A 13,998-nucleotide genomic window follows, 5' to 3' on the forward strand; every position below is an offset into this window, starting at 1 on the left:
TGCTATCCAGCATGCTACTGGGGCTCATGAGATTGAATTTTGTGTTTTTACGGGGTCAAAACTGGTTTCTCTAGGCTCAGAGTCTTAAAATTTTATGTTGTTCCAGCTAATACCAGGCACCTATGCCATGGTATTATTATTTGGGTGTGCTAAATTCCTTTCGTTGTCAAATGTCCCCTTACTGCACTATGATAAGTGAATGTACCAATGCACCAACCCATCTGAGGGACTGGGACTGAAATGACAGCATGACCCAGGGGTGACAAGAGTTCACTTTTCAGTTCCTGATGTATAGGGTTTCTGTCGGGGGCAGAGTGATGAAGAAGAAATGGGCGTCTTCCTCAGGGAGTGTGTAGTCTTGGGGCCTGACATAAGTGCTAAGTGGAGGTGGAAGCCGGGCACTGGAGGCACAGGGAAAGGACCAATTCTAGGTGGACTTCGCAGTTTATCCTCTGAGTCTTTCCCTTGCAGCTCCACTACCGTTGCCTGAATTCAGGCCTGCACCAGCTTTTACTCATCTAAACCAGCGCACAGCTTTCTCACTGGTCACCTTGTCTCCAAGTGATTTTCCAAATTGCTGTCAGAATAACTTTCTAAAACATAGTCTTAGTCAATTCACTGCTCTCCTTAGAACCTGCCGTAGCTCCCTGTTGCCTACTGAATAAAACTTGAGCTTCTTAGCCTGGCATTCATAGCAGCTCCAGCCCCACGTTACTTCTCTAGCTTCCGCCTAAGACCTGTGGCATTTCGTGCCATCTTGAGAGCACAGCCTCAGGCAATCCTTTGAGCAAACCACGATGGATTAATTATTGTCAGTCCCGGGGCCTCTGCCCATGGAGCTCACCTTCCAGTGGGGAAGGCAGACATGTGACATGTTTGTGGTCCGGTGAGCTGAGGGCTGTGCTAGAGGAGTAGATAGAATACACTGGGAGCACCTGCCTCAGGGGCATTCTCTCTTCCCCCTCTGCCCCCAAGGGAGACTCTCCCTCTGTACAGCTCTCCTTTCACTTGGCTTGTTGCCTGCTTGTGGAGCTTAGTATTTTGCGTCTTGTTTGGGTTAGTGAATGGGCCTGTCTTCCTCCTGGATGCTGAACTCCTCCAGGACAGGGGCCTGCCTGCCTTGTTTCTGCAACTGCAGTGCCCAGCATGTAGTCCACACCAGTCTCACCCCTTGTTGAACTCATGACCTTTGGGAAGGTAGGTGCATTTTTTATGCTTGGGGAGAGGAAGTTGGGGAGGACGGTAACCTCTGTAGCAGCAACTTGTTTTTCAGAACAGAAACCTGCAGTGGGATTTTGAGGTTTCATTCAACTTTGTTCATCTGGAAAAAGTCAACATTCTTTATCACTCCCTTGACTAGAAAAAAACCCCACACTTGGGGGGAAATAGCTTCCAAAGCCACGTTCTTCTTGCTTTGGTAATTTTAGCTCATTCAGGGCTCAGGTCCCAGCTTGGCATTGTCGGTCCAAATAGATCACTTGCTCCAGAAATGCTTTGGAACTTCTACAAAGTTAGCAGCAAAGCAGGGGACTAACCAATTTCATATGCAAAGATTGTTGCATGTCATCAGTGGGAGACTGCCAACAAGATGATTTATTTTTTTAAAAAAAGCAAGTGAAAACTTTTAATTTAGGTTTTGACATGTTCTGCTGATATACATTGGAGCAAAGATTGGAACTTGCCTGCTGTCATCTGTTGCAGATTCCACCGAAATGTTAACCATTGAAGGTTCAATCTGATGTGATTTGTCTTTTTCAAGAACCACATATTTATTACAACTAGATAGTATGTGCTACAGAGTACTTCACAGGATGATGGAAGACAGAGCCCCAGGTGAGCTGAGGTCTAGCTCTTTTGTGTGGTGTTTTGTTATTCAAGAAAACACTAATTTTTATTTTAAAAACACACCAGTAAAGGGGCTGGCCCCGTGGCCGAGTGGTTAAGTTCGCGCGCTCTGCTGCAGGCGGCCCAGTGTTTCGTCGGTTCGAATCCTGGGCGCGGACATGGCACTGCTCGTCAGACCACGCTGAGGCAGCATCCCACATGCCACAACTAGAAGGACCCACAACGAAGAATATACAACTATGTACCGGGGGGCTTTGGGGAGAAAAAGGAAAAAAAATTAAAAAAAAAATCTTAAAAAAAAACCCGAAACACACCAGTAAAGTGGAATTCAAACTTAGATCTTTGACTCCAAGTTTAATTCTCTTTCCACTGTGCCTACCTGCTTTGTCTTGTAAGCTCCTCAAAGAGGGATAGGTGTAGTCTTCAACTGCAAATGCTTACCAGAAAAGCATATATACCCTGGAGAGGTTTTCTCTGCTTCGTTTAAGTTTGCCAGGTATGAAGTTATACTAGGTGGTCAGCCTTATGCTGGAGGAAAATGCATGAGGAGGAATAGGCATTACTTTTTGTCTTTAGAGACTAATTTATTAAATATTTATTAAGTACTCACCAGGTTCCAGGTTCCAAATTCAGTGCTAGGAATTTCCACGTACTCTGCCTATACCCTTGGTGAGATAGGGCTTCTGGTTATACCTGGGAGGAGAGAGCTGTTCAAACAGTTGTTCAGTGGGTGCTGTAGGTGTCAGGCAGTGGGCTAAGGTTTCCCACATAGACAAGACTTGTGGAGAAGTATGAGACAGTTCAGTCAAAGAGTATGGTACCTAAACCAAGGTGGGATCGTGATGGATCTGAGATGGGTTAAGGAAGGAGAATCCATGGGATCTGGAATGGACTGGTTGTGGTGATGTTTGTGATGATAGTGTGGTGATCTGGACTCCCCACCCTCCTTGGAGAGCACTAGAAGAGTAGTTGGTTGGAAGGAGAGCTGATGAGTTTAGTTGGAGATATGTTGAATCTTAGGGGCCCATGGGACATCTGGGCAGATATGCCAGGAGAGCACTTAGGCATGTGGCCCAAGGTTCAGGAGAACAGTGTGAAATTGGGCTGAAGATCCCAATGTGGAAGTCGTTAGCCACAGGAGGGGTGACGTCACAGCAGGAGAGGGTACAGAGTAAGAGGATCTTGCAGGGCAGAACTCTTCAGAACACCAGCTTTTAAGGGCACAACTGAAGAAGAAGAGCCCAAAAGAGGTGACTGGGAAGAAGCAGCCAGAGATGGACTGAGAATCCAGTGATAACCAGGAGAGATCACTGTCCCGAGGTCTTTGGATCCCAGATCTAGGCTTCTTTTAACTACTCGACAGCTGCATTTTCCTCTGAGCTCATTGGTAAGATGTAGGATAGGACAGCTAAATATATCAGCAAGAGAAGAAAAGATTTGCATGGGATGATATTTTGGTGGTTTTCACTGTCTGAGTTTTGTCCCAGTGGAGAAAGGATCAGACCTGTTCTGAAAGGGTCCAGACAGCAGAGGTGTATCCAGAGAGCAGAATTTAGAGGGGTTGGTGGGAGCAATGTAACAATAGCAGAGGGAGCAGATGAGCGGTGGAGAGAGCTTCCAGCATGATGATGAGCTCCTGTCACCAGAGGTGGTAAGAAGGTCAGGGATATGCTGGAATGGAATCCTGCCCTATGGGGGAATTTGGTTAGATGACCTCCAGGTCACTTCCTTAAGTATCGAGGGGGAAGTGTTAGCTGAAAGAAGGGGCTTTGAAGTCAGAGAGTCTGGGTTCAAATCGTGACTCTGCTACTTTCCAGTTGTGTTACCTTAGGGAGATTACTTCACTCCTCTGAGGTTTAGGTGCTCATGTGTAACACAGAGATCATAATCAGCTACTTGCCCACTATGTTATTTAGCAAGGTAGTAGAGAAAAGTGTCTGGCACATAGTAGGTGCTCATTAAATATAGGCAGCTGTTAAAGACTATGGCGGTAAGAGTTGCTGAGAGAACAGCTTGCTTAGTCATGGATACCACCCTTTGTGGAAGGAGTGATTTAGAGGAGCAGGTACATGAAGGAGCAGACAAGTTTAAAATTTAACTCTTGTGTGTTTTAAATCCTCCTGGGACTTGGCTTAAGCATGAAAGGCTTACCATTTTCCCCCGTGTTTTGCCCCTCTGTGACCCTCTATGGGGGCCACTTATTACCCTGGCAAAACCTGGTGAAGCATGTGAGGGTAGCTAGACAAATGAGCCAGCAGCATGAGGTTCCTAGTTTTGTCTGTGCCCCAGCCGTGTGCCAACGCCATTGAGACGGTGGGCATGAGCGCTGGGAGACCGACTGAAACCTGCTCAGCACTTCCTCCTCTCCCTGTTTGGACGGCCCAGCAGGAAGAATTCAAGCATCTACTCTCACCCTGCACTGCACAGAAGAGAGAGACCTGGAAGTCCCTGTGGCTGGCCAGCGGTCACACCGCTGGAAGGAGCTGTTGAGGTCTTCTTGTCTAGTTGCCATGATTTACAGAAAAGAAGACAGAGGAAGTGACAGGTCACCCAGCCAGTTAGTTACAGAGCCAGGCCTCTATGCAGCGTCTCCTGGTTTCCTTCTGCCACACCACGGCAGGACATTGTTCTTTTTGTTGTCTTGGCTGGATACAGTCCTTGAAACTTGAGAATTTTGTCTGCCTTGGATTTTATAAAAATAAGCACCATAGGCCAGAGAATGCGATGTGCCTGTCTTTTCTGTGGCATGTCTGTTTTTATTGCAAACATAAGACTTTACAGGATTTTTGTGCAGATGAAAACTTTAAAACTTGCATATAGATATTTTTAAAACAAGACAAGACCTTTGTAAAACGTTTCATGTTTAGCCTTTCAGAATTTCATCCTTAGCTAACAAACCCACACAAAATTAAACTCTCTGGCTTTGGATCTTTTTAGTTACCCGCGTGATTATGTGTAAAATGGGGGTGAAGACAGCGCCTGTCCTATTAACTGTAGACTACAAATTCTGCAGGGTTTTCTGCACTGGTGAGGCCAGCTGTGCGCTGGGTTTCCTGTCCGCCTGCCTGGTGGCTAACGTACCATCTACTTATTGCCGTTAATGGGATGTTTCTCCCTCTCAGGTTAATAACAAATACCAAGTCCTTCCATATTTTTGAAGAGCAGCTTTTACTATATTTTATGGCTTTGAATAGGGACTCTATTTTGGAGACTGTTTAGAACTCGGTGGCCTTGATACGCCTGTAGTTCAGGAGTTTGGCATCACATCATATTTGTATAGTGCTTACTTCAGCTTGGGAATTTATGACAGCATTGTCCTAGGATATTGGCAGGATCTTAGGAAAAAGGCAGGTACTTCAAAAGTTATATTGATACACTCACTATGTTATATGTGCCTTTTATTTCACTTGAGGAAGTTGTAGCAACTTGGTAATTTTTCTCTGGTTCCTATAGGATAATTAGGTGATAGGAATAGAGCCTGAGTGTGATGCAGACTTGATTTGAAATTCTGCTTCAATTCAATTCAAATTCTGCTTCAATTCAATTCAAAAGCTATTCAATAGCTGTATGTCTTAGTTAAGCCGCCTCACTTTTCTGAGCCTCAATTTCTGCTTCAATAGAATAATTGTGGGGATTAAATACAGTGGATGGTAGTAAAGAATTTGGCACAGGGCATGGCACATGGTAGGTGCTTCCTCAAGATTCGTTGGATGGATGAATACAATTAGCTGACATCATAGTAGCTGGAAAGGAGGAGGCGACAGGTGATGCCCAAAGCCTGGGTGGTTTTCTGTGCCCTGGAAACAGAAGAATCAAGAGGTCAGAAACACTGAAGGTTGTCCCTTCAGAGGCTACACGTTTATTTCTGTTTACACTAAACCGACTATTTAGTCTTAAGCTTGGAGCAAAGGCAGGCTGACTAGGGAGTTTCCCTCATCCTTCTGAGTCCACTGCTAGTTTCTTCTGTGGTTTCCTGGAATTCAAAGCCAGAGGCGTATGCCAAAGCCCCGTTAAAATGCCGCATGAAGTTATTTGCTGTCTTAGATGATCCACACCACTGTTCACCTTCATTAATGTGACCAGCTAAGACTCATGGCTTCTTGTCACCCTCTGTTCAGTCTCCTCCTCACTCCTCATCCATCTTGCTTGCCACTGCCACATTAATCTTCCTAAAACATCTCTTTCGTCATGTCTCAGTCCGTGTTGGATACCTGCAGTGGTTCTCTTTGCCATGGGATAAAACCAAGCATATAACACACAAGGGCAGCCTCACAGCTGCTATTCATCGAACATCTGTGATGAGAAAGGCACTGCACTTGATGCCTTACATGCACTGTCTTCTGGAAAACAGTTTATCATCGCCATTTTACAGGTAACGAGACTGACACCCGCACAGGTTAAGCGGCTTGCCCAAGTTCCCACAGTTAGTGTGTAGTGGAACCAGAATTCTCAACCAGGACCACCTGATTCAAACGCCTGGGCTGTTTTTATCAGATCCTGGACCTCCTCCCAACCATTTCTTCCACTTTATGTGATCACACTGAGCATTCATTAATCTTCTATGGACTAGATATGGATGTGAGGTGTCACCTTCAACTCAGGATTAGGGTTAGAAAGGCCTGGAGACCAGAGGTTTGCTCTGTGTGAGCCAGTGTCCCTCAGGAAGTCAAATGTTGCATTCTGGTTGGGGTTCTTGGCACATGCTGGGTTGTAAGTGTCCAAAAGACGAGGACCCCCTAGCATAGTGCTCAACCCAGAACAGGGGCTCAGTAAATGTGCACTGACTGCAGAAAAGGATGAGTGGAGGCCTCAGATCTTCCTGAGACTGCATCAGGGAGCACAGGTCAGGGAGGAGACTGATGAGCGATAGGAAGGAGTCAGGAGGTAGAGCTCTCAGGGGAGCCTCAGTATCCCCCTGGCCAAGCATCAAGGTGGCCAGGATCCAGGTCAGGAGGTGTGTGGTTGGAGGAACTCTCACTTCTGCTCCTTTCTGCAACTCACCCCTGCCACTTCAGACCTTCCTGTACAGACCGCTCAGCCTGCCTTTTCAAAGAACCCATTCAAGCCCTGAGGCCTGGCTGCAGCCTGTTTCTGTTGTGCCTGGAGATGGTTACTGCTTTCTCGGGACTTCCTGAGGACAGAGGGGTCTGGCAGGAGAGCAGAAGGAAAGTGGTCTTCTGCTTTGAACTTCAGGCTGGGAATTTGGATGTCCTTATCTGTAGCCATCGTCCATTCATTCAGCGCCTGTTCTGGCTCTGCCACGTTCCAGGCATGTGTTGAGAGAGAACAGAGCATAGGCTTGGGAGGCAGAGAAGCCTAGATCAAATCCTGGCTCTGCACCTTCCCATCCAGGGAGCTTTAGGCCTTCTTTGAAAAAAAAAGGTGTGGCTAATGATACTTAATTGCAGGGTTGTTGTGAGGTGTAGTAATACATGTGAAGAGCCTTGTAGTGGTATCTGATAGGTAGTAGACATTCCACAAGTGGTACCTATATTTTAATTGAACTATAATTCATGTAACATAAAATTCACCATTTTAGAGTATGTACAATTCAGTAGTTCTTAGTATATTCAAAGTATTCTGCAACCGTCTTCACTAATTCCAGAACATTTTCATCACCTAAAATGAAATCCCTCTTGGGGCAGGCCCAGTGGCATAGTGGTTGAGTTTGCATGCTCCTCTTTGGCAGCCCAAGGTTCATGGTGCTCACTGGAGGTGGATGTTATGTCTCCATTTCTACAGAAAAAGGGAAAGGACGCTCACTGACCCAGCAACTTGCCTGACTTCTTATCCCTCCCAAGTGCCAGAACTGGACTTGGAGTCCAGGTGGTCTGACTCCTGTTTGTTCCACAGCTGCAGGCTGAACCTCAGCTCTTCTTAACTTGGCAGTCAAGGCCCTTTCTTCTCTAAGCCCCAAGCACCTTAGCTCCCTTCCACTCCTCTCTCTCCTGCCTATAACTGAACCATCTTTTAAACCATTCCACTCTAAATATTTCCCAACCTTCTTTTTTAGCTTTTATTCTTTACCCCTCTTTTGTGGTCCAGATTCTCACTGTCCTTAAATGGCTGTCCCTTTATGAGCACAAGACTGCCCAGGTGCCATTCACTCCACTCAAGTTCTTAACATACGGAATTGATCATGTTCACAATATCTGCCAATGTGAGTGGGAATTATTTACTTCAAGTCACAGATGATGAAACAGGCTCAGAGAAGTAAAGTAACTTACCGAAGATCACACAGCAAGTAAGGAGTCTGGCTCAAATGCTACCTCCTCTCAAAAGCCTGCCATGGTTGCACTGACCAGAGTTACTTCCCTTGCCCCCGAGATCCCATCGCAGTTATTTTCCCCTTATTCATACATAGTATTTGAAATCTAGGGTTATCTTTTTCATGGGTTTTTATCTTGTGTCCCCTAATCGGGTGCTCATTGTCTGTGTCCCCAGGGCCCAGGCAAGATCCTGCGAGTGTAAATTCTCAGGAAGTGTTAAGCTGAGGCACAGGAGGAAAAGCTCTGGACCTTGGTTCCATGGTCTGGGTCCTCATTCTCTTCACGTAGTGACGCTAAGTTCTGTGACCTTGCCCAGTGGTGGGCTCTCCAGAGTGGCACCCTGGCCTGTCCTGCTCCTCCTGTATCCCTGGGTCTGATTGTTACAGGGGTGGATACACTGGCTTCACCACTTGGAACCTCAGTTTCCTCATCTGCGTTTTGAAAGGGTTGAATGAGGTGATCTGAGGATCATTCTCAGATCAAATTTTACCTAGTTTTGTGAGTCTGAGTGATTGCTTCTCCCCACACCAACGTGATCCTGAGCTACAGAGTGTCAGCTCTGAGAGGCAGAGCATAGCTTGTCCTTTCCAGTTTGGTGACTTCTTCTCAAAATTTGCTCCTGCACTTGTCAAGCTGAAGACTAGCCCAGGAGCTTTGCCCCAGCACCTTCAGAAGCCCTAATACCACCCTCTGGTCCCCTGTTCTCTCTCTGACTCTCTGTTTTTTTCACCTGTGACAACCTCCACCCATCCCGTTTCAGGATCACTTCACTTGGAGCACTTTCTTTAGGTTTTACATTTTAGCAGCTTTTTGGCTTAGAAGGAGTCACCAGTGATTTGTAGGAGGGAAGCTGTTGCTCCTTTAGAAAGACCACAGTCCCTGTTGTTGTCCATGCCTGACCCAGTGGATGTATTGTACAGGCACAAAGAGAACAAGAACAGGCCTTTCTGGTGAGAGTGGAACCCGAGGATCTGCTTAGTGGGAAGGGCTGTTTTCATCTCTGATCAAGAGAGGGTGTTAACAAAGACCATCTCTTTTTCCCGGGCAGTTCCCTTACACTCCACAGCCTGCTTTAGTCATTGCTCCATTCTTTAAATTGTATCTTTATTCACCTTATGCTTAGGGAAATAAAATGATTCCAAGCATGTTGATAAGACCAACTTTAATGTCCCGTTCATCGAGTGCCTGGTGTGTACCAGGCACCGGGCGGTGGGTTGTGTGAGTTATTGCCGTCATCCCACCACTCCCAGTACTGAGGACACACAGGAGCTCAGCGACACGGAGGCCCTTGCCTCCCGCTCCTCACCCTGTCTCAGAAGAGCAGGGATTCACACTGAGGTCTCTCTGATACCAGAGTCCCACCTCCGACCCGCTAGGGCTCCATTCCCAACACCATCTGCGAAAATTCAGCATTTGAACTGCATTTGGAAATAGTTCTGCACTTATAAGCTTCCTTCTCAGCTTTACTAACAAGTTATGAGGAGAGAAGCCTGGCCTGAAGGACATGTAGGAGCATGTTTAACACATGCACATCCGCTTGTGCACACACACTCATGCTTACACATAAAGACCCTCAGAGACTGGATTTAACCAGCTCCCTGGCCATGTGCCACATCCAGCCTGGGGCACCGTGCTAGAAAGTACATTTAGGGTATAGCAGTGGGATACTTCAGGAGTCTAAGAAATGGTAATTCCCAGAGTCGTAGTTCAAGCCCAGAAAACAAGACCTCACAGTACTTACCGCAAGGAGTCAGTTCCAGAGTTGGTTTAAGTTTCTGTTCTGGGACTCTCCTGTTTGAATTTTTACTTTTGACATCTACTGTGAGAGACAGATCTGGGAAATAAAGTTTGAAATCTGTTCAGGAGAAAAAAATTCGCTTTTAGATTATCTCAAGTTGAGTTTAGAGAGTGAGGAAGTGAGGAGAAACCATACCCCTTAGTGTAGCACTTAACAGTTTGTAACAATTTCAGTATGTGTTGTTACCACACGTAAGCACTGGGGAGACGCTGGAGGCCTGTTTCCCACTCCTGACTCTTCCTCAGACTCATATGTGGTCGAGCCCCCTCCATTTTCTGGGTGTGAGCTCCCTTACCTGTAAAATGAGAGAGTCGGACCAGTTGGTTGCTGAGGCCCCTCAAACTCTGTCGTTCTGTGATCTGATACCAGTAAAAAGGTAGTAACTGTTAATCGTTCCTCTTCGATATCTGTCTTACCTCAGCCTGTCCTGTGTCCGGGCTGTGAGGGACTCTGCCTCCGCTCCAGTTCAGGCTTTACCCCGTAACAGCTGTCATCCCTTTCATGCCTACTGTACCTCAGCTGGCAGAGACCCACCATGTTTTCCTGGGAAGTCACTTGGCGTAGGAAGATGTCTGTTGTTGAGGAATTCATGTGCTAGTTAAGTTTAGACCAGATAGCACTCGAAGGGCCATTCCAGTTCCAAGATTCTAGAATTCCATAAAAGGCCACCCTTTAAGATGTACGTAGAGAAACCCTGGAGCAAATTCTCCGGGCACGCTTTCACACTTTGTACGGCTGTGCTTTAGCGTATGCCTGTGCTCCTAGCATCTGATGTGCACTGCTGCTTTAAGGAGCCTGCATGCAGGAGGGAACAGGCTGTGGGTTTGTTTGCTTTTCCTTTTTAACTGGTCTGGCCTCATTCATTCTCTAGCATTTGAGGTTGTGGGCATTTTGAGCATTTTGACTCATAATCAACCTTGTTCTCTTGATATACATTTTAGAAGACAAATCTGACCTTGAAAACAGTGTGATGCAGAAGAAAATAAAAATCCCCAAACTTTCTCTCAATCACGTAGAAGAAGATGGGGAGGTTAAAGATTATGGGGAGGAAGATTTACAGCATAGACACATCAAGGTAACAAAATGTTTCCTTTTGTTGGAATTATGCGGGAGCATTTTTGGATTTCTGATAGCTGAAGAAGTCCGGTCTGGCCTCCTCTCCCCGTGTAAATGTCCTCTGGTGTCACAGGCCATGAGTTTTTCAGGTTGGGAGAGGCTTGGGCCTGCTAGTGTGCATTTGTCTTGTTGGCCGACTTTCCAGGGAGCCCTGACTCATGCTGTGCCACCAAGCATCATCCTGTTTGTGCCATGTGTGCAGTGTCATCACCGCAAGGGTTTGAAACAGTGCACTTCTCCCCGGCCCACAGCTCTGGAGAGGTCACTGCTGAGCTCCAGGAACATTAAGTGTCTGTTCTCGGGCAGCAGTTCAGAGCCAGTCACTATTAGATTGCCCAAAACAGCTCAGGTGGACTTGCTAGCAAACGGGGTACACTAGGTTCGCAAAAAGAGGTTTATGGGACCCTGGGTTGGAAGAAAACTTTTCCATTTCCTTTGGTGTGCACCCCATGTGGTCTCCTCCAGCCTTCACTTGTAAACCTGCTAAAAATCTTGTTCAACAAGACAGACGTTTTTTCCATACCATGAGTGCCTTAGAGGAAAGGGGAGGAAGAAGGATGCCTTCTGCGTTAACCATGGTCTAATTTTGGACCAAGGTGAAGGAAATTCCCAAGGCATAGTCCAAAAGAGGCAGTTGAGTTCAGTTCATGCGTCCATTGCACTCCTGCCGTGGGCCTGGGCCTGTGCTGGTCCCTGGGATCGTGGAGATTAGGCAGATGTGGTCTGCCCTTGGTGGTCTCACAGTGTAGTGATGCAGACAGATATCCAAAGTGCTCATTACAATTTTAGTGGGTAACTTCATCTAGGCTGGCAGCACCTTATCCCAGTGGATAAAATGACAGGACTTTTATCATGTAACTCAATCTCAACGTCATGGTTTTTTGTTTTTTTCCTTCAATTTCCAGAAACTTAGTGAGAGGTTAAGGCAGGCTTGACCTGACATAGTTAAGGTGTCCGGAATTTTGTGTCCTCAGTTGTCTGCACCTCCTACAAGTGCCCCCAATCCAGAGAACTCCTAGCCCTCCTGCCCTGGGTGAAGAAATCATTTGGTCCTTGAACTCCTGTTCCCCTCAACAGAAGCTTTGTCCACTTGAGCTGGAATTTGCTCAGGCAGCTGAAATCTCAGCCCCTGGGGAGGCCTGGATAATTCTCTTCTCAGTGAACTGTCCTCTCTGTGTCCACTGTCTTACTGAGCTTCCGCTTGGCCAGTGTCCACGGAGAAGCTGGCAGTGTAGGGGAAGGAGCCTAGTGCTGGAAGTTGGGCTCCAAATTCTGGGTCTGGCGATGCTCGTAGCTCACTGTGTGACCCTGAGTATAGCCCTTTCTTTAAGCCTCAATTTCCTCACCTGTAAAATGAGGGAGTTAAACTGAAGAACCTTCCAGTGCTAGCATTCTTTGAATTTTTCAGTTAAGTAAACATTTAAGAAGCCCCTGCCAAGTGCCAGTTCTAAGTAGGCTGTGGAGAAACAGAGAAAACAAGACCTGGTTGCCGCCCTAAAGCATTCTTGAGGAAAGGTTACTTGATGGAATGCCCCCTTACCCTTCTTTTGGTTTTTATGTTTTTATTGTTGAAAAGATTTGAGTGGTGACTTCCCTGGAATGGTTTGGCCTGGCCTGATTTCTCACTGATTCTCCCCAAGTACACAGTGAACACCCACTGTGAGCCTAGCACTGTGGCACTGCCAAGCACTGTGGGTGGGGCGGGGGGCTGGGAGGCTGGGGCAGGTGGTCATGGTGTACTATGCATCCAAGAGGCAGAGTGGTGGAATGGGAAAAGTGCTGGCCCGGGAGACCAGAGTCCTGGTTCTGCCACCGACTGACTGTGTGACTTTTGGGCAAGACCCTTCCCCACTCTGGACCTCTGTTTCCCTGTTTGTAAAATGAAGGGCTTTGACTAAGTGTTTGCACAGGTTTCTCCAAGAACTGATGTTCTGTGGTTCTGTGATTCTAGGATTGTCTGGGGAAATATTGAGCTGCAGTCCAAGAAAGTCCCAGCTGCCCTTGCCTGAACTGATTCTCGTTGTCCTACACAGAGACCTGAGGGGCGGAAGCCGAGCGAAGTGGCGCACAAGAGCATCGAGGCAGTGGTGGCCCGGCTGGAGAAGCAGAACGGCCTGAGCCTGGGCCACAGCACTTGTCCAGAAGAGGTCTTCGTGGAGGCCTCGCCGGGCACGGAGGACATGGACAGTCTGGAGGATGCCGTCGTGCCCCGGGCTCTGTACGAGGAGCTGCTGCGCAACTATCAGCAGCAGCAGGAGGAGATGCGCCATCTCCAGCAGGAGCTGGAGCGGACTCGGAGGCAGCTGGTACAGCAGGCCAAGAAGCTCAAGGAGTACGGGGCACTTGTGTCCGAAATGAAGGAGCTCCGTGACCTCAACCGGAGGCTCCAGGACGTGCTGCTCCTGAGGCTTGGCAGTGGTGAGTGCCCCCGCAGGCCACCTACCACTCCGCACGGGCGGGATGCTTTGCTCAGCCCCTCTTCCAGAAGAGCAAGGGGGAGAGGTGGGCCAAGTGTCCCTGAGGCTAGGGAAGGGCAGGGAGCTGGCTCAGAAGTTACCCCGAGGTAGAGCCACTCTCTCCCACTGGGAAGCCGAGAGCAGCTGATAAAGGCAGCAGCCTTAGCCATCTAGAACACAGTGGGGGACATTGAGAAATGTGGCTAGGGAACAAGAGTTGACAGTGTTCACCACCACTCATTTGTGCATGTATTCAGCAAGAGGCAGTGCCAGGGGTTATGGGAAAGCTCTCCAGGGAGGTTTCAGGATAGTAAAGAGAACTAGATATGATCCCAAAAGAGTGTGTTACCTTAAGTCAGAAAGTGATAATGCCATGGGAAGGATGAAGATAAAATGATGGGAGAGTTAAAAGGATGGAGAGAAGTTATCTAACTGAGGGAGACTTCAGGAAGAAGGTGGGCGGTGAATTGGGCCTGAAGGGTGGGTATTGTTTCAAGGCACAAGAAGAGGCTGA

The 13,998-nt window shown here is 47.5% G+C and overlaps 2 protein-coding genes across 9 annotated transcripts in view; both read left to right on the forward strand.

Moving 5' to 3' along the window:
* AGBL4 (AGBL carboxypeptidase 4) overlaps positions 1 to 13,998 on the forward strand; it is a 1,219,476-nt gene that overhangs the window by 973,249 nt on the left and 232,229 nt on the right. The gene's annotated exons all lie outside the window — the stretch shown is intronic.
* The window catches only part of BEND5 (BEN domain containing 5), a 47,733-nt gene that overhangs the window by 3,824 nt on the left and 29,911 nt on the right, over positions 1 to 13,998 (forward strand). Inside the window, exons 2-3 of one of the 5 annotated variants that reach the window (XM_044770755.2) lie at positions 10,854 to 10,987; positions 12,980 to 13,446. In XM_044770755.2, coding sequence (XP_044626690.1) covers positions 13,209 to 13,446 — 238 coding nt within the window. In that variant the 5' untranslated portion in view covers positions 10,854 to 10,987; positions 12,980 to 13,208. Of the gene's footprint in view, positions 1 to 861; positions 1,198 to 10,853; positions 10,988 to 12,979; positions 13,447 to 13,998 lie in introns of those variants that run through there. The other 4 variants (XM_044770752.2, XM_044770754.2, XM_044770756.2 and 1 more) reach the window with 4 other exon arrangements.

This window comes from Equus asinus, chromosome 5 (assembly GCF_041296235.1).
Source record: "Equus asinus isolate D_3611 breed Donkey chromosome 5, EquAss-T2T_v2, whole genome shotgun sequence".
Lineage (NCBI taxonomy): Eukaryota > Metazoa > Chordata > Mammalia > Perissodactyla > Equidae > Equus > Equus asinus.